Source organism: Oryza sativa, chromosome 1 (genome assembly GCF_034140825.1).
Source record: "Oryza sativa Japonica Group chromosome 1, ASM3414082v1".
Classification (NCBI taxonomy): Eukaryota; Viridiplantae; Streptophyta; class Magnoliopsida; order Poales; family Poaceae; genus Oryza; species Oryza sativa.
In genome coordinates, this window is record NC_089035.1 from 30,699,356 (window position 1) to 30,726,869 (window position 27,514).

Here is a 27,514-nt window from a genome sequence, read left to right on the forward strand (position 1 = left end):
GGGCTGGGGCGAGCGGCGGGGCAGCCGTGCTCGAGCTCACCGCCTCCGTAGCAGTGCGCCAGTGTCGATGGGGGAGAGACGACGGATACGAGAGAGGGGGGATAGAGGAGATTGGTAGTGTAGGGCCCACCAATGGCCAGCCAAATAGACTAGTCAAATTTAACCAATAAGGAGGAGGGTTTGACTAGCCAAATAGCTTGGCCAGTGAGTTGGTGATATTGATGGAGCATGTTTTATTTGATAGAATAGCCAAAATTTAACTTGAAGAGTCAATTAGAGAGACTGTTGGAGATGCTCTTCAATCAATAACACGTTAATAACATGTTGAAGGTAGCCATATTAATGGAGCCGGACGTAGTACTATTCTGCATAGAACCGTCCTCCGGTATGTATATGCGTCATGTGCGTCTTCCCTGTCACGAGTGCGTGAACTGGAGAAGATGAACGAAATAGCCAGAGTCCCATGTGCCGACCGATGTGCGGTGCACTCGTGCAACCGCGTCGTCGCTGGATGCTGCAGCTCTGCTGCTGCGTGACGTGACGGATGGGGGGACACACTCGCAAAAACCCCAGCTGACCTCATCGCCGGGTGGTCCCCCCTCTCTCCCCTCCTCCTACCGCTCCCCATGGCCGCCGCCGCCACCCGCGCCGTCCGCCGCCTCCTCATCGCCTCGCGGAGTCTCCACGCAAGTACGCCACCTCTCGCGCACTAACTCTGACCTCCACCGGCCACCGCTCGCTCTCACACCTTTGGTTTTTTTTTTTTTTTTGCTTCCTCCCCCCGCGCGCCCAGTCTCTTCCGAGGGAGCGGCGAGGGAGGCGGCCACGAGCTTCGTCCACCCCGCCGCCGTCGTCCACCCCGACGCCGTCGTCGGACAGGTAAAGATCTCCCCCATTCCGATTGCTCCCACTCACCAGCCGCGGCTCTGGCTGAGTTGAGTTGCTGTATCGGCCAACGAACTTGTCGTGGAGTCTCTGCGCTTGGCTGTTGGATTTGGTCCATGCGGAAATGTCGAATGCGTGCTAGCCTTCGCCTGCTTGGTGCAGATGCTCATAATCTGAGATGATTACTTTCTGCTTCATAGGAAATAAAAATGCATTGATTTCTGGTAGTAAATCATTGTGCATATGTGCCTTGAACTTGAACCACTATTTGTAGGGTGTCTCGATAGGCCCATTTTGCACCGTGGGAGCTTCAGCGAGGATTGGTGACGCTTGTCAGTTACACGCTGGGAGCCATGTCATGGGAGATACCGAGCTAGGGGAGAGATGTGTTGTTCTCACGTAAGATATAATTTTTTTCCCCACTTTCTGTTTTCGGCTCCATCGATGGATCTAGAAATGTTTGCATTCTTCTGATATGATAATAGAACATTCGGGTGATATCGAAATTGAAAAATGATGGGAAAAAAAAAACAATTCTCCACCAATAGAAATTCTAGTGAAAGTAAGCTACTAAGCTTGGATTATCACTGGTGCTATGTGGAGCTAAGATGTTGTTCTTGTAGGTACTTTTGAATACTACACATCCCCTGTTAGGCTATCTACCAGGACAATAGTTCTAATTTCTTTCCTCGCCGCATCAAGCTAATTTGTTGCAATAACTTTTCTATCAACAGCTGAACCATAGCCAGCAGCATTCTAAGCTTCAAATATGCAATATTGGAGAACAATGCATCATATTGCATGTTTGTCAAGAAATCTGACTATATGACATGTGAACAACTTTAATGTGGAATTTAGCTTTCTGGCAGTGGCGCTATCCTTGGTTCAGACATTCCTGGGCAAACCATTATCGGTGAAAACAATGTCATTGGACACCACGCTGTAGTTGGTGTTAAGTGCCAAGATCTCAAGTATAAGGTTAGAATTTTTTTTTTGTTTATCACTGGATTTTTAGTGTGATGATGCCACACGGTACAGTGATTTGCTTATCTTTAATGTAAAATCTGTCCATGAGTTAATTTAGATGATTAATATGCCATTTGGCTACTTGAATTGTTATACTTTCTGCTGAACATTATTGCCCTTCCCCCCATCTTAGTCAGGAGATGAATGCTTTCTACAGATTGGTAACAATAATGAGATCAGAGAGTACTGTTCTATTCATCGCTCTTCTAAATCTTGTGACTGCACGGTATTCAGATCCCTTGTGATAAGATTTCCACTGAACTCACTTCTGCCTTCTTACTAACAATCATTGTATTTTTGTAGGTTATTGGTGACAATAATCTTATAATGGGTTCATGCCATATAGCACATGATTGCAGGATTGGCAACAATAACATATTTGCTAACAATACTCTATTTGCTGGCCATGTTGTTGTTGAAGTGGGTGATTATTTACCATGATAATCTTCATCCATTTTCTTGGTCAAGAACCCATCTGTGTATTGATGGAATTCATTGTTTCAGGATTGCACCCATACTGCAGGGGCTGTTGTTGTCCATCAATTTTGTCATATTGGGTCATTTTCATTTCTAGGTGGAGGCTCTGTGGTATGTTGTGTCGATAAGCTTTCATCTGAATTCTGTAAAATTACAAAGTTCTTATGCCAACAAATTACATTGCATGTAATCTTGATCGATCTTCTCAAGGAATGATAATGATGCAAATAAGACATAAGAAGCAGGCCTCGTGAACTGAAGTCATAGAATTAGCATGCACTTCATCTGGTGATACTTTTCTAGGAATAGGTGCATGATCACTACTACTAGGTACTTATGTTTGTTAGCTTATTAGTTGCAGCCAACATTTGAATTTTGAAACTTAATTTTAGAGTCAATATTGTTTTTTTTTATCATAGCCTACTTTGCAGCATTGGCTTTTAAACCACGAATAATACATATACAGAAGTTCCACCCATATTTTTTTTGTTGCATCGTTCATATTTCTATGGCTTATGAGCTGTAGCTCAACCAATCAGAGGCCTAGACTTGTATGCGGTCAATCATGTCAAGTGTCAGTACTTTTGCATATATTTTCTTTCCAACAACATTCTTATTTGATGCTGATGGCGTTGCAGTTCTCACCTAGGCTGTCCATTTGTACTGGCACTGCAATTCTTTAGTCTTTTTTTGGGGGGAATGAATTCTTGTCTTTGAACTCTGAATATGATGTCCGAGAGTATGAAATTCATTCAGTTCAATTTGAATCAGATCGCACAAGATGTGCCAAGATACATGATGGTTGCAGGTGATAGAGCAGAGCTTCGTGGGCTGAATCTTGAAGGTCTTAAGCGCAATGGTTTCTCAGACCAAGAGGTTTCCATATACTTCTGAAATATGTAGCCTTTATTCATAACATGAGTGCACTTCTTTATGTTCCTCTAGTAGTTGTGCGAGGGTACTTAAAGTTCTGTTGTGATGTTCCTTTACCAATATGGTAATGTTTAAACATATTGTCATCTTATCACATTTACTGGTAAAGCATAGCGAGGATGATCTGGAGCCAACCTCAATTGTACTGCACCTTCTTAGTTAACTATATAACCCCCCCCCCCCCACACACACACACTTTGATACATCAGCTGATAATTTGATCTGTTAATACAAGGCTCAAGTATGCCAACAGTCATGAAGAACCATGATGATTTTTTTTATGTTACCAACAGAATGATGTGTTGTTAAGTACTCTATGCACCGTTTAAGGATTCCCCATATTTTGGGAGATTAGGCTTGAAGTTTAACTTAGTGACTAGATATCTGCAGCCAATTATAATTTTTTCTGTCTTATATAATTTTATCTCACTTCATAAATGAAGGTACGGATGTTGAGGAAAGCTTATCAACAAGTATTTATGCCATCTATTAATAGTCAGAGTAGCTTTGATGAGAGACTTGCTGAACTGGTAAACACACATTGGCCATCTTTCTAGTTGTTACTTCCACTCCATGTATTTATTTATTTGGGAATCTGTGTAACAGGAACGGGAAATTGAGTTATCAGAAACTCATGTATCCTATATGGTGGAATCTATTCGCATGTCCTTTGGCCAAGGACGTCGTGGAATTTGCAAATTTAGAAGTTGGAACCGCTGAAATTTCTATAAACTTTCAAGTTTTACTGGCAATTTCCGAGACATCACTTAGGTAATGCATTCAATTATCAAACTTTTTGTGTTATATGAGGTGGATGATAATATTTTTGGGCAAATGCGATGTCATAAGAACTAACTTATACAAAATATAATCATGGAAGAGACAATCCAACTCCAGAACGAGGAAATATCGTTCCAGAAAGATTGAACACAACCAACAAATTGAAAACTGCACACAAATGTGCCTGAAGATTGACCTGGACTTTCAATCGTGAAAGTTGAAACCAACCAAACCAACTTCTTCTCTTACTGCTTAGGGAAGTGCATGAGCTCACATAAACATGTGGAGATACACTTCTTTTCCCAAAAAGTTGCTTCCTGGTGTTTCATAATTTCTAGAATAAGTTTTGGATTGATTCTGGTTGGGTTGTTTTGGTCCTCATGTTTATTGTATGTTTCTGGTTGCAGGAAGCATCGCTCATTCTTTGGACTGGGCATGTTTCACATCGTGTTCTTGAAAGAAGTCGCCCATTCTTTGACTGTTAAAGCAAGAGTTTCTCGTTGATATTCTAATACCTGAACACAGGAATACATCATACAGATGTTGAATGCCCCTTCACTCCAGATTTGACCAAATACTGTCGCATCTGGATATAGGACACTTGGAAGTTGCGTGTCGTTTCTTTTTCTTTTTTATTTTCTCTTGAGATGAGATGAGTAGTGGTGTTCGTGGATGCACAAATGCTCCTTAGTCGTTGTACATATATTTGGCGTTGCCTCGGTTTTGTTCATCCTGTACAGTGTATGTATGTCGCCTCCTGGATCTCAGGCTCGAATTTGTATTGTCTGAACGATGTTACTGCTAGTGCTGAGATGGTCCAAAATTTGCATTGGTGTTCTTCGGACGACATACAGTTTGACTATTAATGTTGAATCTGCTTGCTTCAGAAACCTTCAGATCATCAGATGTGCCGGACCCAAATATCAGTTCTAAACCTTCCAGGGCCTATGGACCGTATATATTGTCATTCCAGGTCTTGCGGGTTCAAATGAATGATAGCTCTCGACCGTACACATTTGTCATTTGATATAATCAGCGACAACAATAAAGATAATGGCCTTGTTTGGATCCTCCGAGCTATTAAATAGTCCTCTGGAATCTTGCTATTTAGGAGTATTAAACATAGATTACCGATAAAACTGATTCTATAACCCCTAGGCTTTTTTGCGAGACGAATCTAATGATGTATATTAATCCATGATTAGCGGCTGATTACTGTAGTATCACTGTAGCAAATTATGGATTAATATACCTCGTTAGATTCGTCTCGCAAAATAGTCTAGGGGTTATGGAATGGGTTTTGGGTTATGGAATGGGTTTTGTCAGTGATCTAGCGGATCCAAACAAGGCCAATAACATAAAACTGCCATCACATGACATGAAAGTTGCTGTGGTGTAGTGGTTATCACGTCAGTCTTACACACTGAAGGTCTCCAGTTCGATCCTGGGCAGCAACAATTTTTTTGTTACTTTTTCCAATAATGTTTTTTTTGTTGTCATAGATCCCCCTTAACCAATATATGAACGCATAATCTTTCAATCCAACATCATCTATTCTATCTTTACCTTTTTTTTTAAAAAAAAAACATATCTCATGCTTACTTACCGTAACCTTGTCTTGAATCTCGACTTCATAAATTATGATAAAAAAAATCTCGACTTCATCTTAGATATTTTTTATTATTAAAATGTACTATTACAGCAACTCCAAATTAACAACACATTACACTAGCTCCCCAACCAAACTCAATTTTCTTATTGACCTAGGCAGTCTCAGTAGCCAACTACAATGATATTTTGAGCATTGCAAGGAAGGGGGTATTAAAAAGAAAAATATAAACATCATCAAACAAAATGTGCAAAAAGATATGTTGAATAGTTTCTTGCCCGTTACTAGCTCTCCTTCATGAAGGCTATAAATTAACATATTTGTTTATGCTTCTATGGCTATTGTAAATTAATGATGGAAAATTGAACCAATATAAAGAAAAAAGAAGACAAATTCATAATCGAAAAAACTTATATTCCCTTTCGATGAACATTGAAGTTCGAGTACCAACATTTTGTGTAATATGTATCCGGTACTTTTCAGTATATCAAGACTAGACTAATGCAAATTGTATGTACAATATTTTGGTTGAGAAGAGAGAGCTCAAGAATAAGTAATAGTAGTAGTAGTAAACATTCTATTTTGTTTATTCTAGCATGGACTGTTTTTATTGGTAATTAATTAAGAAAGAGGTGACAAATAGATAGTCATTTTCATATTGCTAGGTCAGCATCGGTGTCACTTATAGCTAGGTCAATATATGATCCGAGTTGCTTAATCTTGGAGCCAAGCAGGGTATATATTCGCACAAATTCACCTGACCAACAGTCCAGGGACTAACATTGCTTCTTTAAGCTGCCATCTAGCGGCGGTGCAAGCATAAGATATGTATTTTATTCTTTTTTAAAAAAGAAAAAGAAAACAACGTTGAATTGAAAATTATTTTTATGGCTTTCATATATTGGTAAGGGGGTAAATTTTAACAGAACTCAAGATAACTATGCAAGTTATCTTCATGTCTTTTAGCTGACTTCACTTTGATATCATAGGTGGGTCAGAATATTGTGTGCAATGGTGCTATACTATTAAAATTGATAATAATATGTCTTTTATTTCACTTTAGATGGTGTAGTATTTATAGAATACTCCCTCTGTCCCAAAATATAGCAACCTTATATAGGATAGGACACATCCTAGTACAATGAATGTGGAGAGAGGTACTCCCTCCGTCACAAAAAGAATCAACCTAGGAGAGGATGTGACCCCCCTCCTAGGTTGATGTATGTGGACACCCCCATGTCCACATACATTGTCCTAGGAGGGGATGTGATCCCTCCTAGGTTGATTCTTTAAGGGACGGAGGGAGTATATCCACATTCGTTGTACTAGAATACATCTCATCCATTATAAGGTTATTATATTTTGGGACGGAGGGAGTATCATGGAAAGAATGTTTTTTTTAAGTCATAATTTAGAGAAAGTTGAGGGTTTGTTCCAATAACTTATGTTTTTTCTGTTAAAACTCATTGGTGGTGTGTTTTATGGCAAATAAGGATATGTAAACCAACTTTTTTGAAATTTGTTTATGTAATTATTAGAAAATATTTACATAAACATTAGTTCGGTGGAAAAGTTTTTATAAAGGACTGTATTAATTTTTTATGTAAATTTTTTAAAGAAACACCAATTAAATAGAAGAGAACTGATCTTAAGCCGTGGTTTATTGTTTTCAATGAATATAAGAAACTTTTTGGCTCATGGCTCAAGCTTTTACGCCATGATCAGACATGCAAGTATGCAGCCATCCGGTACCATTTTAGTTAACTGTTTTCACCGGAAAAGGCATCGATTTTCTTAAAGTAAGTTTTGGGAGGATATACCAGCAAATAAATATGATCAGCTATTTATTAGCCGCCCTAAACGTATGCATGATATGATCTTGAGTTTTAAACAAACAGGCCGATTTGTGCCTTTTATCTGGAGTTTTCGGTCCACACATTCTGACACTTACGGATTGCCTCAGCCCTAGAACATATGAATTTTGTCATACTAATATATATAGTAACCACCACACTAATTCATTTTTTACATAAGAGGAGGACATTACATCTTTGACCTTTGCATTTATCATATAGGATGCACATCACATTACTATACGTTTTGACAAAGCAAAATTCAGAACAGACAAAACCCATATGAGATACTGAATAATGAAATTAATTAAGCTAGTATACGCTTTAGCACATCTCATAAAGCGGATGAAGACTCCCTTGACAATTAATCTATTCTAAGGCTTGTTAAGATTGATGGATCGATTGATCCAAAACCATCTACTACCTCAGTAGTCATAAGAAGTTTTAAAATTAGACATGGGTATTAAAGAGTAGGTGAAATTAAATAAAAAATGATTGTGATTGATTGAGAAGATGAAGTATATGGAGAATTTAAATGATGAAATGTTGTGAATATTTGAGAAAAAATATAGGTGAAGAAATTATTATATTTTACACAAATTTTAAAAGCTAAAATTTTTTATGTTTTGGGATAGAAGAAGTAACTCCTAACATGATGTTCGATTTGTGCTATGGCTTGTTATCATCCGTTGTCAAGTCTCTTCCATAGCCAAACCCACAGCTCTTCTTATAGTCGGTTTAGTGTGAAGACAGATTAACTTGCCCTGCCAAAATGTTGCCATTTTGGACAGTAATTTTAGCAATGTTTAATTTGCTATCAATACTTATCTATATATACTACATGTATGTTGCTAAAATATTAGCAATAGTAAACCATATAAGCCTTTAGCGATCGCATTGTCCACGAAAAATTGGCAGATCGCCTCATCATCCGGAATGAGTATGGACTGGATGTCCCTAGAGATGAAAACGGAGCTGGTAATACTTATACCATATTCGTTTTTATATTTGTTGTTAGATACGAAAACGAATACCAATAGGTTGGATATGAAAACAAATACGAAATATCTCAAATACGAATAAGGATCAAATATGATCGGACACGGATAAAAACATTTTTTTCTCAGAATACAAAAGCCACCTCAGCTTCTAATAGAAACAAATATCATCATATATAATTAACTTGTTTATAAAAAATATAGTATACTTTATAAAATATTTAAAAGTTTAAATAATATTAATAATATGGATTGGTGTTAAGAGATGTGCTACTATTAAAATCTAAAAAGGTATATTGAGGGTCACAGAGTTATAAAGAAATGGAGTATGTCTTATGGCTTCAGCGAATATCCGAATAGCATTGTTCACCGGATATCCGTATCTGAACTATCCGAAAATTATCTACTCTGAAAAGTATCCGTATTTGTTTTTTATCCGGAGCGGACGTTTTCATCCCTAGATGGCCATGTGATAGCCTGGTCCAACAAACCTGTTATTGTGTGCCTCTAGCCATAATTTTTCCTTTTCTTTTTCGGAACAAACCACAAATTAACATATACGCTCATATACACGTGAATATACTCACCCTACACACACTTATTACTATGAACATGTACATGCACACACTATCGCGCTCTACGAGCACATTTTATCTATAAACGAGAGCACTGGTATCAAAACTGTAATTAAGAGTTATTAGCCGAGCACCTACATCAAGTCAACCCGAGTATATAAGTTCGATCGCAAGAAACCTAATGTCGCTGCATCGTATATCAAGGACTACATACCCAGCCCTTCTATTTTTCATTTGACATTGGTAATTCAAAATGGAACTAAGCCCTGTTTGATTCAGCTTAGGATTATTATAATCTAGATTATTAGTTGTAAACTGAAACAAACAAGTAGATTATTATGCTAGATTATTATAATCTATAAGCTAGATTACTATAATCCAATAATCTTCTCTAGAGGAGCTTTTTCCAAATTATTGAGTGGCTAAAGACCCACTACTCTTAGATGCCTCTAATAATCCAGAGAAACAAATAACTCGTGGCTTATTTTATATCAGCTTATTATAATCCAGCTTAGAGTAATCTGATTTAATAATCTAGATTACAATAATCTTAAGCAGAAACAAACAGTGCCTAACTAATGTGAAATAACAAAAAAAAAAGGAGGAGGAACTATGAACATGTGAATAAGATGCACAATAAATTGAAATTTTTCTCTTTTTTTGGAAATTAATATTATGTCTGCAATTAAAGCTAAAGTGGCCAAACTAAACATATAGCCGCGACCCACTAATATTAGGTTCCTTAATTTGTCAGCATGCGCTAAATTGTCAATAACATGTAAATATATACATGTCCAAAACATAAGTGCCATTCAAAAAAGATGAGGCAAAGCATCAATTAATAAGGTATGGTATGTACCATGACATAATCTTATAGGGTAATTTTACCATATTTGAGAAGTATACCTGGAGGTACACATCTCTAGGTACTAAGTATTTTAAGGTATAAAAGATTTTAATATAAATTTAGGTATCTCAAGATAAAGGTAAAACTCCTCAAATATCATATATCACTATTCTTTCTTCGAAGGGCTAATCCTATCTATCTACTCCATCCTTATTTATTATTTATCCATCTGCAGTTGCAACTTTGCACGGCAATTGAATAAGATTTGCTGAAACTTCGTATATGGTTTCTAGTGGACACATAAATTAAAACGGTAGCAGTACACCTGTTCAAAATGTGTGATTTGGAGATAAGATCACAAGATTTTGAGACCTAAAGAAGTTAGATGGACTTGATGGATTAGGCAAGGAACATGCTGCCTAATATTTATGCAGTACACAACTAACCATTCTATGCTAGTCTCCCCAAAAAAAATATGCAATTAACATTGCTGTGACATGCTAGCCAATTAACCATAGCATCAGCTACAGCAACATATAGGAAAGAAACGATGTGCAAGAATTCGCATGCATCACAATCACACAGCTCGTGTATGCATTTTGATGAACATTATTGGTGTACGAGTTTTGACGAACATTATCTATCTTGTAACATCACAAGCAGCATGGTCGTATACATGGTCAACTCGGTGCTAAGCTGAGCGGCGGCCGTGCATGCTGATTAGCTGGTGGTTGGTGTGAGATGAAATTAACTAATAAATACTCTAGTAAATTATAACAATTCAAATTGGTGCTTGGCACCTTAATTATATAATTGATGGTTGATCGTATATAGCCAAAACATGAAACATGAGACAATCAGACAACAGCAATTTCCACGGACAGTTAGTACAACAACCTTACTTCCATTGGCTAATTGGCTTGTTCTCGCAGTAGTAACTCACGACGAAAAAGGAACACGGTCTTTGGTCGAGAAACCGAGGCGGCTGCTGTTTGTGAAAGAACAGCAAAACACATGTTGTTTTAAAAGGTGGGAATTAGTTAAGAACGACAGAAACGTTCATTTGTGTGGGTGGGTGAGGGGGGGGGGTGGTTTTAAAAAATCCGGTTTTTTAACAAATTGGTCCTTTTCAAAAACTTATTTCGAAACTAGTCACTGCAAAAAACTTCAACCAAAAATAGGCCGTGGACTCAGCGCCATAGACCTTGGCGCTGAGTTATAACGTCTCAGCGCCAACGTTGTTGGCGCTAACATCTAATCCGAGGTGGCATGAATTTGCTGAGTCATTATAGCTCAGTGCAAAGTTGTTTGGCACTAAGGTCCTGACGATTCAAATAGACGCGCAAGCATCTTAGTGTAGCAAAATAGTGATAGCCTAGTGGTTAATGTCTCAAGTGAGGCATAAGGTTCCAGGTTCGAATCCTGGTATCCCCCGCCTCACCCTTTTTTTTTATTTTGGATTTTTTCCTTTTCTCTTTTTTGTTCTCTCGACTACTCTCTTATTTTGTAATTTTTTGTATTTTGGGTTTTTTCCTTTTCTCTTTTTTGTTCTCTCGACTACTCACTCTTATTCTTTACAAAATGACAGTTTCGTTTGTAAATTTGTTTTATTTTGAATTTGATTTGAAATTTCAGTTTAAGTTCTCAATTGCCATATAATATACCACTTTAATATTTTTTCCCAAATTCAAAAAAATTGCAATTTAAACATATCTTTTGAAGATAGTATCATGAGATAAACAGAAAAGAAAAAATAAAGAGTGAGAGAGAGAAGAAAAAAAAGAAAATGAAAAAAATGGGTTTTTTTTTCTCTCGACTACTCACTCTTATTTTTTACAAAATGACAGTTTCGTTTGTAATTTTTTTTATTTTGAATTTGATTTGAAAATTCAGTTTAAGTTATCAATTGCCATATAATATACCACTTTAATATTTTTTTCCAAATTCAAAAAAAATGCAATTTAAACATATCTTTTGAAGATAGTATCACGAGACAAACAGAAAAGAAAAAAATAAAGAGTGAGAGAGAGAAGAAAAAAAAGAAGAAAAATAAAAAAAATGGGAGAGAAAAAACGAAAAAAAGAAGAAAAGAAAAAAAAGAATGGGGAGAGATGGGGGATCCAAAAAAAGAAAAAACGAAGAAAAGAAGAAAAGAAGGAAAGAAGAAAAGAAAAAAAAATTGGGGGAGATGGGAGGTCGAACCCTGCTTCATAGGATTAGAGTAGAATCATGCTACCACTATGCTATCGGTGGGTTGTTGAAGCTGAATGCCTCCTCAGCAATTTAAATCATTAGGACCCCAGCGCCAACTCAACAAATTTATGCCACCTCAGATTCGAGCTTGGCGCCAACGTTGATGACGCTGAGACGTTATAGCTCAGCGCCAAGGTCCATGGCGCTGAGTTCACGGCCTATTTTTGGTTGAAGTTTTTTGCAGGGACTAGTTTCGAAATAAGTTTTTGAAAGGGACCAGTTTGTTAAAAAAAGGTAAAAAACTGGCAGATTTTTGGCAAGATAGTGGAAACAGATTATATGCTTTCAACATGCTCTGTTTATCTATCTAACTGGAAAGTAACTTTTCGGTTCAAATTGGCCACTTGCTTGTATCCTGTTAAGGATTTGTTTCATGTTCTTATCACTTGGACGGTCCACATTATATACCCAGCAGCTGGAAGCATTATCCGGTAAGATTTTGATTTATTTTCGGATAGCATTGTCAAATGGGAATTTTCTTTTTTCTTTTTACATCTTCAGCAGTTGAACTGTCATAGGTTTCCTGTACGGTTTCTGAATCAAAACAATAACCATGATTAGAGATTAGAGAGATTCTACCATTTTTTTAATTGCATATTGGTCATGCGCCGCAACAGCTAGCAGCATCCTGTATTCCTGTACGATGAAGCAGCTTGGAAGTTCGATGTTAGGCAAGAGACTACAAGAAGACAGCTAATTAATGATCAACCAAAATGTTTTAGATATACAGCAAATGCATCAGAAATCTCAGACAGTGTATACAATAATGTGCGCGTGAGAAAGGTCAGGAATCGCAGGGCATATAATTGGATCCATATATACATGCACTACAATCGCTTGCGTGCGTGCATACAGCATTCACATATGTATGTACTATATTCTCGTATCTATCTACTAAACTAAAAATTCAGATATGGTTAGTGTGCATGAGCATATACAAACTACACAAGCAACATGCATGGTTATTGATTAACTCTATGTTTATGTGTGTGGATGAAACACATTGCATCAACCAATTGGAGAAGGAACCGTAAGAATCTTAATCAGAACATTCTACTCTTGCAGCTACGGATCACTTCAAGGAAGAACACAGCAGCAGAAAATGTTTTAACATGCACCACATGTTTTACTAGTAGATCAATATCGATTGATGAAATTAACGGGACCAGACCGGAGTCAGTCCCCATTTTACCTGACGAACTTCTCCAACTACGTTAGATATACGTAGAGCTAGCATATAGATGACGATAATCACGTAGGTCATCAGATGCTACTGTTTTCGTTTCACAGAGACCAGATCAACAGAGATTAATTAATCCTTCCAATTGTTTACAGTAGTCATTTGGCTTGCGACATTACCAATATACGTGCTTAATGTCCGTATCAAGTGCACATATGCATTATTTCTGCTCATCGTAGACCGAAGTTACGACGATGGACACTACCGAAAAGGCACTGACTGCAAGCAAGCGTCACTTATCTTGCTATCTTGCTGGCTTTACTTGTAGCGGAGAGTGGAAAGACCAGTTCAGATTCAGTAGTTTTACTGAACCTGAACCTGACCATTTCTACCACATTTCTGCATTTCATTTCAGAAAAAAAAAGTAGTAATAGTCTTAAAATCTTAATACAAGCGGAAAACGGAAAAGAAAAACAAATACTATTTTTCAGCTTTTCTTTTTTGTTTCCTGAATAATTCGACAACAGTTTGGAAGTCTAATACGCATGCAGCTAATTCAGCATCTGTTTAGTTATCCCCAGAAGAAAAGATCATGTGGCCGAGAAGAACATCAGACTGGATCACTGGAACTAGCGTTCTTGTGTTGGAAGTCAAAATTACCATTCAAGAAAAAAAATATAAAACTGGTTATAAAAATTGGTTGCAACGTCCAATGGATTATATGCTCATCTAGATAGGAGCATATACGTACGACGAACTGCGGTAGTTGCCAAGTTATAATCAAGTTAGGTCCTCCTAGGCCTGTAGAATATATGATCGCTGATCAGAGGGCACAAGCAAGCGCCCGCCCATGGACATTATTTCTGTCGCTTGACCAAAGCATTTTTCTATGCCGCACATACACCTTCCCTACAAGAAAAAACCGTCGAGTCGATCTTGAAATTAAATCCTGCAAACTCAAATAAATAACTAGTCGGCGACAGGGACGGACTAAGTACAATTATAATCATTCTTAAAAAAACTAGACATCTCATTTTTAATTTATTCCATCCTAAAGACAACAACGAAAGACACGGTTGTCTCACCATCGGTGTCTCTCGTAAAATACACAGAGAGACGAAGCTGACCGGTGGTGGTGGTTGAAGTTTTCTATGGCTTTTCTTGACGTCTCGCGATGTGAGAGGCGATGTGTGTGTGTGCGAGCGAGCGCTAGCTAGGTCAACTTTGCTCTCAGCTCTCGCTCCCGATGCCACACGCTGACGCTGTGCTCGTTATAAACCCCCGGCCTCGCCGGGGCCTCACCAACCACGGCCGCGCTTCGCTTCTTCCTCTGATCAGAGTGGGGTGAGGCGAAGTGCTCGATCGGGAGCGGTGGTGGTGGTGGGGAGAGAGAGAGAGAGAACTTAACGATGGGGAGGTCGCCGTGCTGCGACAAGGCGAGCGTGAAGCGGGGGCCGTGGTCGGAGGAGGAGGACGCCATACTCAGGAGCTTCGTCGAGAGGTTCGGCAATGCCGGCAACTGGATCGCGCTGCCCCACAAAGCAGGTGCGCGTCTGCATGCGTCCGCTGCTTCTTTCTTTTTGAAAACCGTGTGCTACGCTAGAGTCCTAGACGAGTTCGTGCGTGGTTCGATGAACAGTGGTCAAAGGCTTCTGTCACTTGCAACTTTTTAACGGCAGCTTGGTAGTATATGGAGTACTTAGCTTCTCTGAAATATTGCTAGTTGTATACTTGTATCTCTCTCTGTGACTTTATCTAGCTCGGTCTGTCAGCGTAGGGACGGGTGAGTTTACTGATAACTCGCTCGTACGTATGCACACGTAAGGATGACGTCGTTAATGTGTTGCCATTTGATTGTCATCGTCAGGGCTTAAACGGTGCGGCAAGAGCTGCCGCCTCCGGTGGCTCAACTACCTCCGCCCGGCGATCCGGCACGGCGGCTTCACCGACGAGGAGGACAACCTCATCCTGTCGCTCTACGGCGAAATGGGAAGCAAGTACGTGCATGCATGCGTGCGCTCTAGTCTACCTGCATTCACATGACCTCTACCTCTGTGCGAGTATATTGATTATACTTCTGCGTGCGTCGCCGTGGATGTGCACAGGTGGTCGGTGATCGCGTCCAAGCTCCCCGGCCGGACGGACAACGACGTCAAGAACTACTGGAACACCAAGCTCAAGAAGAGGTACTTGGCCGCGGCCGCAACAGAAGCAACCACTCCTCCTCCTCCTGCCGCCGGCGACGATGACAACAACCCAACGACACAAGCCTCCAGCCAACCCGCTCCTCCTACTCCTCCGGCGCCCCTCGTCAACCTCGACGCGGCCGGCCTCGACGGCGCCGTGGGCGACAACGACGAGCTCCTGCTGCACAAGTCGGAGCAGCTGTACGCCGAGCTGATGGGCCTCATCGAGCAGCAGCAGTACTCCACGATCACCGCCGCCGCCGTCGACGCGGCGACGACGACGACGTCGTGGTCGTCGCCGTCGACGGGAACGACAAGTCCGACCGCTAGCAGCAGTACTGACGGCAGCAGCAGCAGCAGCAACCTGCCGTGGCCGGCCGTGGACGTGCACGACAGTACGATGATGCCGCCGTTGTCGGAGTCCAGCGGCAGCAGCAGCGGCTTGTTCTTCGGCTCTCACGCGTTCGGTAGTGGCTCGTTCCAAGACCTGCTCGGCTCTGCAGCTTCCTTCGACGATGTCATGCTGTCGCAAGAGATGCTGTACTACTAGCTAGGATTAATAAGAAGAAATTAATGTTTGCTTATCTCATTAGTCTAGCTAGCAAAGTGGTAATTGAATTATCTCAATTAAGTTATAAGTATGCTGCATTGGCTAGCTAGTGACGGAACGAGACGTCATGATATGTACCGTGCAAGCGTGCAAATCAACTATGACTGTGTGAGTGCGCGTAAACGTACGTGTGTGTGTGACACGATTGTATATATATGGTCTCAGAAGTGTAAGAAATAGTCATGCGGTACTGGAAGATGACATCGCGCGTGCTGGGTCGCCCCAACATATAGCCGTGTACTAAGGTGAATCTATTGACTTGGCACTAAAAATTTTATCTTATTGGCAGGTCAATTAGTTTGTCGTCGTCAAGTTTTAGATTGAATCATCCTCATCACAACACCTTGCACTGTCTCATTGCCTTTTCATCTTGTTCGCGCGCGCTAGCTAAAGTAGTTACTCCGTTTCACAATATAAGTTATTCTAATATTTTTTATATTTATATTTATGTTAATGAATCTAGACATATATATTTATTTAGATTAATTAACATTAATATAAATGTGAGAAATGATAGAATGACTTATATTTGTGAAACGGAGAGAGTAGCAAATAATGCATGCCATCGCCTAACGACGCCGTCGTCGCAGCATTGTTATTGCCATAAGACGCAGCACAAATCCTGAAGCGTGTGTCCTTCCATGCCAGCAATGCACCATGCCGCCATCTGATAGAGTGAGTGTACATCAGAAGAGCGGCTGTTTGTGGTGTGGGAGCGAGTCTGCTCTGCTGCTGGGCCAAAAGTGAAATTTGGCTGGACCAAGTTGCGGCTCACGAGTCACGACACGTTTCCGCTCATTTGGGCCAACGAGCAGCACCAGCATTACAGAAACGGGATAAGCTAGTTCACTTTAGGCCCCTCAATTTGTCAGCCAATATGAAATTCATCCCTAAACCGAAATACCAGATATAACACGTCCCTCAACTTTCAAAACCACTTGAAATAAGACCCTAAGATGATTTGGATGGCGGTTTCAGTTGACATGGTATCTACGTGAATGGTTTGACTAGGTTATCGTCTCACGTGGCGTTATAATCAAGATTAAAAAAAAATTAAAATAAGAGTAAAATATATGGGCCCATATATTAGTCAATACAAACATAATAAGGAAGTGGGACCCACATGTCGGTGGTCCCACTTCCTCCACCTCACCCCTCTCTCCTCTCTACTTCCTCCTTCCCATTGTTCGCAATGAGGAATCAGTGGCAACGGCGGCCAGCAAGAAGGCAGCGACGGCGGTTGGCGGGAGGTGTCTATTGAGGAGGGAGCCATGACGTTCCGAGGCGACGGAGAAGAGGATAGAGGCGAGCTCCGACCAAATTATTCACAGTGATAATTTCAAAAATGGCGCAACGCCTGGCGGAGATGGTGATCTCTCCCCGACGGACGCCTGCCTCACGGTGATGGAGCTGGTGAACATGATCTCCGTCCTTATGGCGCTCACCGCTGCCATCCGCCTTGACGTCCCAGCCAAGCTCTGGGCTAGAGGTGCCAATGCCCCGTTCCCCACGGGACACCCTAACCCCTTTGTCCTCGAGCGCCTCCTCCGCCTGCTCACCTCCTGCAGTGTCTTCTGCGAGCACAAGGGCTCCCCGCGCCACTTCGCGCTCACCACCGGCGATGATGAATCCTAGAGCTGGCCACCGCTAGAGAGGCCGGCGGTGGCGGTGCAAATCAATAGCACGGAGGAGCTAGTGGAGGAAAAAATCAGCGCGGTGGATATCAAAGTCGACGGGCAAAGGTAGAAGAGCCATTGGAGGAAGAAATCAGCGTGGTGAAGACTAAAGTCGATGTCTGACAGGAATACGAGTGGCGTCCGCTCCAATTCGCTCACTGACCACCAACCATGGCTCGAGCCCTTCCTCCTCCCCTTACTCCTCGTCTCGTTCTTGCTCACGCTCGCCGCCACGGTGGCTGCATTCATCGGCCTCGAGTCCTTCTTGGTGATGGTGTGCCGCCCGTGACTCCTCCGTCGGCAATGAAACTTTCACCACCCTCCTTGCCCCGGTGTTGATGTAAAAACACGGTGGCCTGGGAGATCTGCTTAACTTCAGTGCATGTCCAAAGCTAGCCTAAGTGTGTCAAGGCGTGCCAACTGATTTGGTCCTGCAATTAGCAAGAAAGACAAAAAGTAGAGTTAGTCAGCCGACAGTCGATCGGCCAATAGGCCGATAGCATATCGTTGGTGGTCTCAGCCGATGTAGTTAGACCAAATCGGCTATAGACTGGGTAGATCGGTGAATATTAAACCCTAAACATGCCTCATCGGCTGTAATATTGTCTATCAGGTTTAATAAAGAAGTTTAAGATAGTATTATAAAAGTAGCCGATGGAACAATATTTAGGGTAAGAGAGATAATATACTAGCTAATACTCTAGTACAGGCTTATATAGGCAGATCAATCTATATAAATATATCAAATTGTGGTTGGTTAGTAGTTTAGATAGCCCAGCCGATACCAATCTAGCTTGATATAACTGTATAGGGAGATCTATCTATATAAGTGGCAAATATACATAAAACTTTAGTAAAGAAGCATGTATATTAGGTAAGATCGGCTAAAACCTCGATACTACCCTTATTAACAATCAAGAAGCAAGCTAGAGATCATGGTTCTGAACACGACATAGTAGGTCGAATGTACTAATGCAGCACTAAGTATGAAAAGAAATATGATATCTAGACAATCAAGTCGTTGACTGAATTTTTAGGATGGTAGATGTCTAAGCTAATCTAATCTAGTAAGACGAATTAGCCAATACTGGCAGAAATCCTAAAGCAAGAAGCAGCCGATAGAGCTAAATTGATATGCTAAGACTAGAATAACAAAGACATATGATAACAATGGTTATGATACAAGGACTAGAATATCTAAAACGACATAGTAGCTCCGATAGTACAAGCCATCGAGACGAGTTACCTCTTGCGAAGCGAACTCGTCGAAAAGTAAAAGGGTGGTGATGCGCCGAAGTTGTATTGGATTGTCCCTCGTATTACAATGCTATAAGGTTCATATTTATATCCCGAGTACAAAATAGTCCATTATGGACATGACTCAAACATTTTTAAAGATAAAATACAAACAAGACCATATACAGCGGTCTCTTGCCAAATCTAACTCAAACCGACATAACTAACCTAGTTAATAGGTACAATTGCCATACACGAGCTCTATCTCTGATTGACAATGACAGTTATCTTGATCTAGGCCTATGCCGAGCCTAGATTATACCATATCGGCAGCTTGCCATATCGGCCAAGTCAAGCCTTTGTCTAGTGTTTAGCCGATACGATATTCAACCGATATTCAACCGATGTGCAGTTTGACTTAGAGATCAACTAGATTTTACACCTAATCCGCTTCGATCTTTCTTCTTCTCCAAATCTGATGCCAAATTCCGTTGTTAACACCCGGTCCTCTAGCTCTCGGCCCTGACCCCACTCCTCCCCACCTGCACCCGCCTCCTCTCCCTTTCTGTCCAAGTGCCCATCACTGTCCGCCTCGCCGCCGCCTCCTTCTCGCTCACCGTCGGTCAGACGGACAACGAGATTAAGAACTACTGGAACATGCACATCAAGCGCAAGCTCCTGAGTTGAGGCATCGACCCGCAGACATATCGGCCGGTCAACGCCGGGAGCAGCGCCGCCACGGTGAGCGGGCTAACCACGACGGCTAGCACCGTTGCCTTGCCGTCCCTGGCACCGACAATGGCGTGAGGGAGCTCGAGAAGGGGTCCACATTTTCTTTTAATTTTAATTTTTACTAGCAAAAATGCCCGTGCGTTGCAACGGGCGAAAAAATTCTAATCATAATATACGTTTTTCATGCATAATGATTTCAATGACAGTGTTTGTATTTTAATGAGCGGCTTGTTTTTTTTATAAACGGTGTTCGCGATTTTCTCAAACCATTTTTTAGAAATGCCGTATTTCTTTCTAATATTTTTTCTTAGCATGTTTTTTTTGCTTGTATTTTCGAATGTTCCTTTTTGCTTTTTTCCAATACAGGAGAATATATGACGAAATAAAAGCCGTGTAGTATGTGGCAAAAAATTGATGGATTCTATCTGACTCAAGTGTCCATCAATTTAGCTTTTTCTAATAGTTTTTTCAGAGCGATTTGTTTTTTTAATAGATGGCGTTTTTTTTCTTGCGATGTTTTCTCAAACCATTTTTTAGAAATGGCACATTTTTCTGGCGGTTTTTTCCTTGCATGTTTTTTTTAAAAAATTTTTTACCGACGATGGAAATAGCTTTTCTCGCACGTTTTTTTATTTTTTTTATGGAAGATGGAAAACATTTTTAGAGTGTTCTTTTTTGCGCTTTTTTCTGACTTTTTTCTCACGCGTTTTTTTGAACCGTTTTTATTTTCTCATGCATTTTCTCTTTTTAAATAGTTAGATTAGATTAGAGATAGAGAAGAGATATATACTGATTAGAAATCAGACTTTGTTTCACCCATTCTATTTTTTTTTCTCGCGAGCATTTTTTAATTCATACGAACCAAGTTTTTATTTTTTACGAACCATTTTTTTGCCACTTTCTTAGGGAATCGGACGAATTTTTTTAGATATTTTTTTTTCAGATTTTTTTTCGCCTTTATAGGAATTTGACTTTTTTCCGTTTTTAAAGGAATTGGATTTAGCTTTTTTCACCACTTTTTGTTTGCCTTTTATAGGAATATGATTTTTTTTGTTTCGGATCTATGGTTTTTTTGGCCATCTAGGGGAAACAGACTTTTGTTGTTGTTGTTTTTCTTTTTTCCTTTTTTTGCGGCTTTTCTTTTTCTTTTTATGCACCTTTCTGTTTTTGTTATCTCCCTTTTATTATTTTTTTAAAAAACGACCTCAAAATACCTTATTGCAAGATTATAGGGACTAATGTAAATATAAAAATTACAGGGACTCAAATACAAAAGTACATACCCAAAAATTAAAATCATATAAAAATAGAATGCTCTCGACATGTAGGTTCCGTTTTTGCAAACAGATCTCCAATCCGACGCAACAATTTTTTTCACCAAGATGTATGGGATATCACGGGAGATTAAAACCGAGCGGAGTGGTGCGTGGGATCTCGGACTCAAGCCTAGAGGAGAGGTGCCTTTTATTTTTCGTTTTTAAAGAGGAATCAGATCTAGAGTTGGATTTTTTTCGTTTAGAGATAGAGAATCGGACAGATTTTTTTTTAATTTTTGTCGTCCTTCTTCTTACCCAGAGACGGATTCGTTTTTCTTTAATGGACAGATCCGGTTTTCCCACCTTTTTTCGGCCGTTTTTTTGATCGGACAGGTTTAGGTTTTTTCTCACCCGGTTTTTTCTGGATCGGATAGATTTGGTTTTTTCGCCCGGTTTTTCGTTTTTTCGCCTTTTTTATCGGATAGGTTTGGTTTTTTTTCCTTTTTTTCCGCCCGGTTTTTTAGGACAGATTTGGTTTTTTTGTCCGGTTTTTTTGACGGATGATGAAAGCACCTCTTATTTTTTAAGTAGTATATAGACGTTTTGGTTCTAATGTCACCTCACTGTCGTGTAGGACGATGACCAAGTCAAACCAGCTACGTAGGCACCATGTCAGTCGAAACTACTGTTCAAAACATCTTGTGATCTCTTTTACACTGGTTTTTGGGAGTTGGGAAATGCGCTATATATATGGTATTGTGGTTCAGATATATGATTCAAACTCGGCGACAAATGGAAGGACCTCATGTGAACTTATTCTTTACAACAACGGGAAAAATACAAGGCCCACAGTTGTAGCGAGCTGCGGGAAAGCACCGGCCGAACTACTAACATACAGTACGTGGGAATACGCAAGGTCGAACCGTCGCTGCAGACCGCAAAAGTCATCGATGCCCAACTAGGCCGCCACACCTCTACACGGCCCCATCCGGCAGCCTCCTGCCCGCGCGGCGCGACGCACCACCGGCTCACTACGCGCTAGCTGCATGCATCAGGACTGCGGTGCTACGATTTGATATGTCCCTGTTTTGAATGGTTACCGTACGCAAATTTAAGCTGCAAATTAATCTAGTAGTACTACTATATATGTATTGCATAGTTAAGCTGCAAATTGATCTCGCATATAATGCCCTCGTGCAAACGCATCTATTGCGAATCCGAAATTTGATTGATCTCGCATATGCAATATGAATATATATTTGGACTCTGGTGTTCCTAGTTTCTACGTCTCCTACCTAGCTACGAAAAAATGTACATTGTACACGATACGAACTCGTGCTTTGGTACCTGTCCATAAAACACATATTTTACCCACGAGTGCAGCAGCTCGTCTCAGGTCGGCCACCATCTATCGGCAACGCTAGCTAGCCCATCCATGTGGACGATGCCGTTGCCGCCGCTGCGGCCGCCGCCGAGGCGGTCGCCACCGACGACGATCGGGGAAGCGTACCCGGACGCGCGGGGCTTCGCGACGCTGAAGTGGATAGTGATACTGCTCCTCGTGTCGTGCATGTTCGCCGGTGGCCTCTACGCCCTGACGCCCCTCGTATCCAAGGACCCTCTCTACCTCGCCCGCGTCCCGTGGCGTCTGCCGGTGCGCGTCTTGTGTGACTCCTACCTGTCGCTGATCATGGTGATCCGCGCGTACACGTTCATGCACCTGCCGCGCGCGCCGCTGGTCGTCGACGACTATCTTATGCTCCTCGGTCTCGGCGTTATCGGTGGCGTCACTGTCGTAACGACGTCCAAAGTTTTAAATCTCCGGCTATAGCTGCCGCTATAGAGATAGCTGCTGGGAACGGACGGAGCTAAGAGATGCAGTTTTTAGCGCTAAGAATAGCGGGACGCTAATAGCGCCATTTAGCCGGCAATAGCCGCTAAACTGGCCGTAATTTAGCGTAGCTAAATTGTAAAACGCGGCCGGTCTGGCCCAAGAGGAAACCGGCCCAACTAGACCAGAGTCGAGAGGTGGGTAAAGTGCTGCAAACCCTAGCTCGTAAGCTCCCAGCAGCACACTATCCATTCCAACTTCAAAGCGCTCACTCTCCAGCTGCAAGAAAAGTGGAAGCGGCCGGCGGCGGCGGCGCAGAGGCGTCCGGCGGCGGCGGTGGCTTCAAGCGGATCGACCAACGCAGGTGGCTCGTGGAGGCGACCGGCGCCGGCTGCTGCTTCGAGCGGGCGTCCAACCAGCGGCGGCGGCTTTGAAGGCAGCTGAGCAGCGGCGCAAGTCCGACGAGGAGGTCCGTCAGTGCAACGTCTCCGAAGCACTGAAGCAGCAGCACCAAAGGTGACGGCATGGCACAACAATCCGGTCAGTTCTCACATCCTCCTCTCTTTTTTGCTTGTATGTTGCAGATCTTACAATATGTGAACAAGTTGTCCATATTTGTTACCTCTAATTTCAGATACTTGCCTTATGATGTAGATCTTACTATATGTGAATTATTTTCTTACTCCCTGAGATCTCTCGTTTGCTTGTTTCGCCTGTTTAGGTGGTAATGATAATACGTGCTATATCAGTTTGCATTATTTTGATGCTTAGGCAGCTTTGACGCTAGCATTAATGTGGGCTAAGTTTGCTTTTTATATAGGTAATCCGTCCAGTGCTGCCTCTGTCTCAGTAGAAGCTGGACCAAAACAAGCTGGTATCAACTCAGATGATCCTGCATGGGCTCACTGTTTCTGCCCAGACATAACCAAGAAACATCACCTACGGTGCAAGTATTGTGACAAGGTCTGCACTGCTGGAATTACAAGAATTAAGTACCATCTTGCTGGAATTAAAGGTTTCAATACTACTAAGTGTCAGAAAGTTCCAAGTCCAGTGCATCAAGAGATGTTTGATTTGCTTACCAAGAAGACTAGTGAAAAGGAACAGAAAAACAAAGAAAAGGAAGTGGCCAGAGCTCAAGTTGACATAGAAAATTCAGATTGTGAAAGTGGCAGTGAAGGTTCAGATCATGGCAATAATGTTCTTGTGGTGAAGCCAAAGGAGACAACAGGATCTAGTAGCTCTAGATCTGTAGCAGGTGGTCATACTATTGACAAGTACTACAAGCCTCCTTCTATAGAAGAATCTGCCAGTATGACACAAAGAGTAATTAAGCTAAGCAATAAGGTTCAAACAGCATTGACAACTCAGAAAAGAGAAGAGAGGAGGAATAGAACTTGTGAGTACATATGTCAGTGGTTCTATGAAGCTAGTATTCCACACAACACAGTAACCCTTCCTAGCTTTGCTCATATGTTAGAGGCCATTGGACAATTTGGTAGAAGTCTGAAAGGGCCTAGTCCCTATGAGATGAGTGGATCGTTCTTACAGAAAAGGAAGGAAAAGGTGATGGATGGATTCAAGGAGCACAAGGAATCATGGGAGCTCACAGGTTGTTCTATCATGACAGATGCATGGACAGATAGGAAGGGTAGGGGAGTGATGAATTTAGTTGTGCATAGTGCTCATGGGGTACTCTTCTTAGATTCAGTGGAATGCTCAGGTGACAGGAAAGATGGCAAATATATCTTTAAACTTGTGGACAGGTACATAGAAGAGATAGGGGAACAACATGTTGTCCAAGTGGTGACTGATAATGCTAGCGTCAACACAATTGCAGCAAGTCTATTGACAGCAAAAAGACCATCAATATTTTGGAATGGATGTGCTGCTCATTGCTTGGATCTCATGCTCGAGGATATTGGGAAGCTTGGACCAGTTGAGGAAACCATTGCTAATGCAAGACAAGTGACTGTTTTCTTGTATGCTCATACTAGGGTGTTGGATTTGATGAGAAAGTTTCTTAACAGAGACTTGGTTCGCTCTGGGGTTACACGATTTGCCACAGCTTATTTGAATCTAAAAAGCTTGTTAGACAACAAAAAAGAGTTAGTAAGACTATTTAAATCAGATGAGATGGAGCAATTGGGTTACTTGAAGCAGACCAAGGGGAAGAAAGCCAGCAAAGTGATCAGATCTGAAACCTTTTGGAAAAATGTTGACATTGCAGTTAATTACTTTGAGCCATTGGCTAACGTGTTGAGAAGAATGGACAGCGATGTACCATCAATGGGATTCTTCCATGGTTTAATGCTTGAGGCGAAGAAAGAAATTTCTCAGAGATTCGATAATGATAAGAGCCGCTTCATAGAAGTTTGGGATATCATTGATAAAAGATGGGACAACAAGCTCAAGACTCCACTACACCTGGCTGGGTACTATTTGAACCCCTACTACTACTACTACCCAAATAAGCAAGAGATCGAGAGTGATGGATCATTTAGAGCAGGTGTGATTTCCTGTATTGACAAGTTGGTTGATGATGAAGATATCCAAGACAAAATAATTGAAGAACTCAACTTGTATCAAGATCAGCATGGGAGTTTTGGACACGAAATTGCCGTAAGGCAGCGAAAGAACAAAAATTTCAATCCAGGTTCAGATCTCAACATGTGAACTTAATTTTATTGCTGAATATCATTTTTGTTGTAATTTGTGTAATGTTTATGCAGCAAAATGGTGGCTGAACCATGGCACAAGCACACTAAATCTTAGGAAGTTGGCTGCAAGGATTTTGAGTTTGACCTGCAGCTCCTCAGCTTGTGAGAGGAACTGGTCAGTTTTTGAACAGGTAAAAAGAAATTTGTGACCTGTAGCTTTATGTGCATGCTGTCTATTTTGAATTATAATGCTTATTTATGGAATTTAGATCTGACCTGCAGCTTTGTGTTCACTACTTGGCTTATAGGTTCATACAAAGAAGCGCAACAGGCTACTTCATGAAAGGATGCGAGATCTGGTGTTTATTAAATTTAACTCCAAGTTAAGAAATAAGAGAGAGAACAAGGGTAGAGATCCTATAGAGAAGGAAGTGGATGATGTTGTGGCAGATGGTGACAATGAATTCATTACTGGGGTTGTGCCTTCATCAAGTGAAATGGATCAACAATGTGCAAAAGAGTCACAGCAGCACACAACACCACAAGCACCAGCACCAGCTAAAAGGAAAAGGCCTGTGCACGCTAAGAAGAGGAAAGTCAGAAGCCTACAGTCTTTGATGCGCAATGCCCCAGTGCATCCTGAAGCTCCATCATCCGACTCAGAAGATTGTGATGATGGTATTCCAATGCAGACTTCTGATTCTGATAAGTCACCCTCTCCCTCTCCCTATGTCTCTGAGACCGATGATTGATGACTAGAAGAAATGAAGATTGCAATATTGCCTCATATTAGTAATTTAGTATCCACTATCCAGAATTCTTGATGACCTTTGTGTTGTACTGTTGTCTTTATTCCAGAATGTTGTACTTTTGTGAAACTGATGTTTTAGTATTCTATTAACCACTTAGCCTGTGATGTAATGTACTCCTGTGAACCTGTAATGTACTCATTTGAACTGGTTATGTATCAATTGGTAATGGTTATGAAGTTATGCCAAGATCATGTCTTTTATTTATTTATTTATTTGCAAAAACAGCTAAATGGCTTAGCTGCAGCTATCTCCAGCTATAGCTGTGCTTAGCTGTTGAGAAGGTCAGCAGCTAAGAGGCTTAGCCGGAGATTTAAAACTTTGACGACGTCTACCATCCTGGGCCTCCCCGTTGAAGACGAACGTGTGGTGATGGCATGTGCCGGCGTCCTCGTCGTCCTCGTCGCCGGGCTGCTCGCGTACTGGCGGTGGATCGTTCGCAAGTACGGTGACAAGCCGGTCGATCCGGCACCAAAGCTCGTGGAGGGTGATCGGAACTGACACGACCTGCTCCTCGTTCAACTTTTTTTTTTCTTGTTTCAAAATCATCTATTCAATTATCTGATCTTGCTACACCGTGTTTCGAAATTCTCCCTTCTCGTACTCGTGCATGGACAACGAAATTGGCTTGAGTTGAGCTTTCGTAGAAACCTTTCTGATTATTTCTTAGATTTGTCCAATGCGCGGATGCAGCTTTTCGATGCTGCCCCGTTATTCACCGAGCACCTCGTTCATCAGAGCTTGGAATGTTGTCGGCGTGTTCGTGAGGCCCAAGGGCATCACAAGGAACTCGTAGAGGCCGTCGGGTGTGCAGAATATGTCATTTTTGCGATGTTCTCTAGCTGCATGCGGACCCGATGATAGCCGAATCGGAGGTCGAGCTTGGTGAAGAATTGCGTGTCATGACAAGGGAATATACCCCCCATTGTTGCCGTCCATCCTCCACTTGCCCTGCTGTGGTGAAATTGCTAGCATCGATCCCTTTGTACAGACAATCAAGCATGGAGGATCGATGGCCTGCCTGCCTGCCTGCCATTTTCTTCACATAAATACTTAGCAGCATCATGATGCACCAATTTTACCCAACGAACACCTTGTACTG

The 27,514-nt window shown here is 41.4% G+C and overlaps 3 protein-coding genes and 1 non-coding gene across 6 annotated transcripts; all 4 read left to right on the forward strand.

Moving 5' to 3' along the window:
- The first annotated feature begins 477 nt into the window (after nucleotides 1-477).
- Nucleotides 478-4,950, forward strand: LOC4324662 (probable acyl-[acyl-carrier-protein]--UDP-N-acetylglucosamine O-acyltransferase, mitochondrial). 3 transcript variants are annotated; one of them, XM_026020611.2, is made up of 11 exons: nucleotides 478-690; nucleotides 794-879; nucleotides 1,160-1,284; nucleotides 1,744-1,863; nucleotides 2,045-2,137; nucleotides 2,215-2,331; nucleotides 2,416-2,499; nucleotides 3,160-3,264; nucleotides 3,765-3,851; nucleotides 3,928-4,092; nucleotides 4,509-4,950. In XM_026020611.2, exons 3-10 carry the CDS (start codon nucleotides 1,270-1,272, stop codon nucleotides 4,039-4,041), a joined length of 735 nt encoding a protein of 244 aa, XP_025876396.1. In that variant the 5' UTR covers nucleotides 478-690; nucleotides 794-879; nucleotides 1,160-1,269; the 3' UTR covers nucleotides 4,042-4,092; nucleotides 4,509-4,950. The 3 variants fall into 3 exon arrangements, with proteins under 3 accessions (XP_025876396.1, XP_015622394.1, XP_015622398.1); XM_015766908.3 differs by having other exon boundaries at nucleotides 1,755-1,863; XM_015766912.3 differs by having other exon boundaries at nucleotides 1,755-1,863; nucleotides 2,069-2,137.
- Nucleotides 4,951-5,485: 535 nt separating this feature from the next.
- On the forward strand, nucleotides 5,486-5,558 carry TRNAV-UAC (transfer RNA valine (anticodon UAC)). Its single transcript has one exon. It is a non-coding gene; the product is annotated as a tRNA-Val (tRNA).
- A 9,036-nt stretch (nucleotides 5,559-14,594) lies between these two features.
- LOC4324664 (transcription repressor MYB5) lies at nucleotides 14,595-16,440 on the forward strand. The gene is made up of 3 exons (XM_015778465.3): nucleotides 14,595-14,961; nucleotides 15,284-15,413; nucleotides 15,522-16,440. Exons 1-3 carry the CDS (start codon nucleotides 14,826-14,828, stop codon nucleotides 16,150-16,152), a joined length of 897 nt encoding a protein of 298 aa, XP_015633951.1. The 5' UTR covers nucleotides 14,595-14,825; the 3' UTR covers nucleotides 16,153-16,440.
- A 7,364-nt stretch (nucleotides 16,441-23,804) lies between these two features.
- On the forward strand, nucleotides 23,805-26,559 carry LOC112938332 (uncharacterized). The gene is made up of 3 exons (XM_026024397.2): nucleotides 23,805-25,599; nucleotides 25,676-25,794; nucleotides 25,912-26,559. The coding sequence occupies exons 1-3, from the start codon at nucleotides 24,009-24,011 to the stop codon at nucleotides 26,353-26,355; spliced, it is 2,154 nt and encodes a 717-aa protein (XP_025880182.2). The 5' UTR covers nucleotides 23,805-24,008; the 3' UTR covers nucleotides 26,356-26,559.
- The last annotated feature ends 955 nt before the right edge of the window (nucleotides 26,560-27,514 follow it).

What these genes read in the sequence shown, in the direction of transcription:
- LOC112938332 (XM_026024397.2), top strand. Translation starts at nt 24,009, where the DNA reads ATGTTTGATTTGCTTACCAAGAAGACTAGTGAAAAGGAACAGAAAAAC. An exon ending in GAACAAAAATTTCAATCCAG is followed by an intron (nt 25,600 to 25,675) that starts GTTCAGATCTCA and finishes ATGTTTATGCAG; the next exon opens with CAAAATGGTGGCTGAACCAT. An exon ending in ACTGGTCAGTTTTTGAACAG is followed by an intron (nt 25,795 to 25,911) that starts GTAAAAAGAAAT and finishes CTTGGCTTATAG; the next exon opens with GTTCATACAAAGAAGCGCAA.
- LOC4324664 (XM_015778465.3), top strand. Translation starts at nt 14,826, where the DNA reads ATGGGGAGGTCGCCGTGCTGCGACAAGGCGAGCGTGAAGCGGGGGCCG. An exon ending in CGCGCTGCCCCACAAAGCAG is followed by an intron (nt 14,962 to 15,283) that starts GTGCGCGTCTGC and finishes TGTCATCGTCAG; the next exon opens with GGCTTAAACGGTGCGGCAAG. An exon ending in TACGGCGAAATGGGAAGCAA is followed by an intron (nt 15,414 to 15,521) that starts GTACGTGCATGC and finishes GGATGTGCACAG; the next exon opens with GTGGTCGGTGATCGCGTCCA.
- LOC4324662 (XM_015766908.3), top strand. Translation starts at nt 627, where the DNA reads ATGGCCGCCGCCGCCACCCGCGCCGTCCGCCGCCTCCTCATCGCCTCG. An exon ending in GCCAAGATCTCAAGTATAAG is followed by an intron (nt 1,864 to 2,044) that starts GTTAGAATTTTT and finishes CCCCCATCTTAG; the next exon opens with TCAGGAGATGAATGCTTTCT. An exon ending in CTAAATCTTGTGACTGCACG is followed by an intron (nt 2,138 to 2,214) that starts GTATTCAGATCC and finishes GTATTTTTGTAG; the next exon opens with GTTATTGGTGACAATAATCT.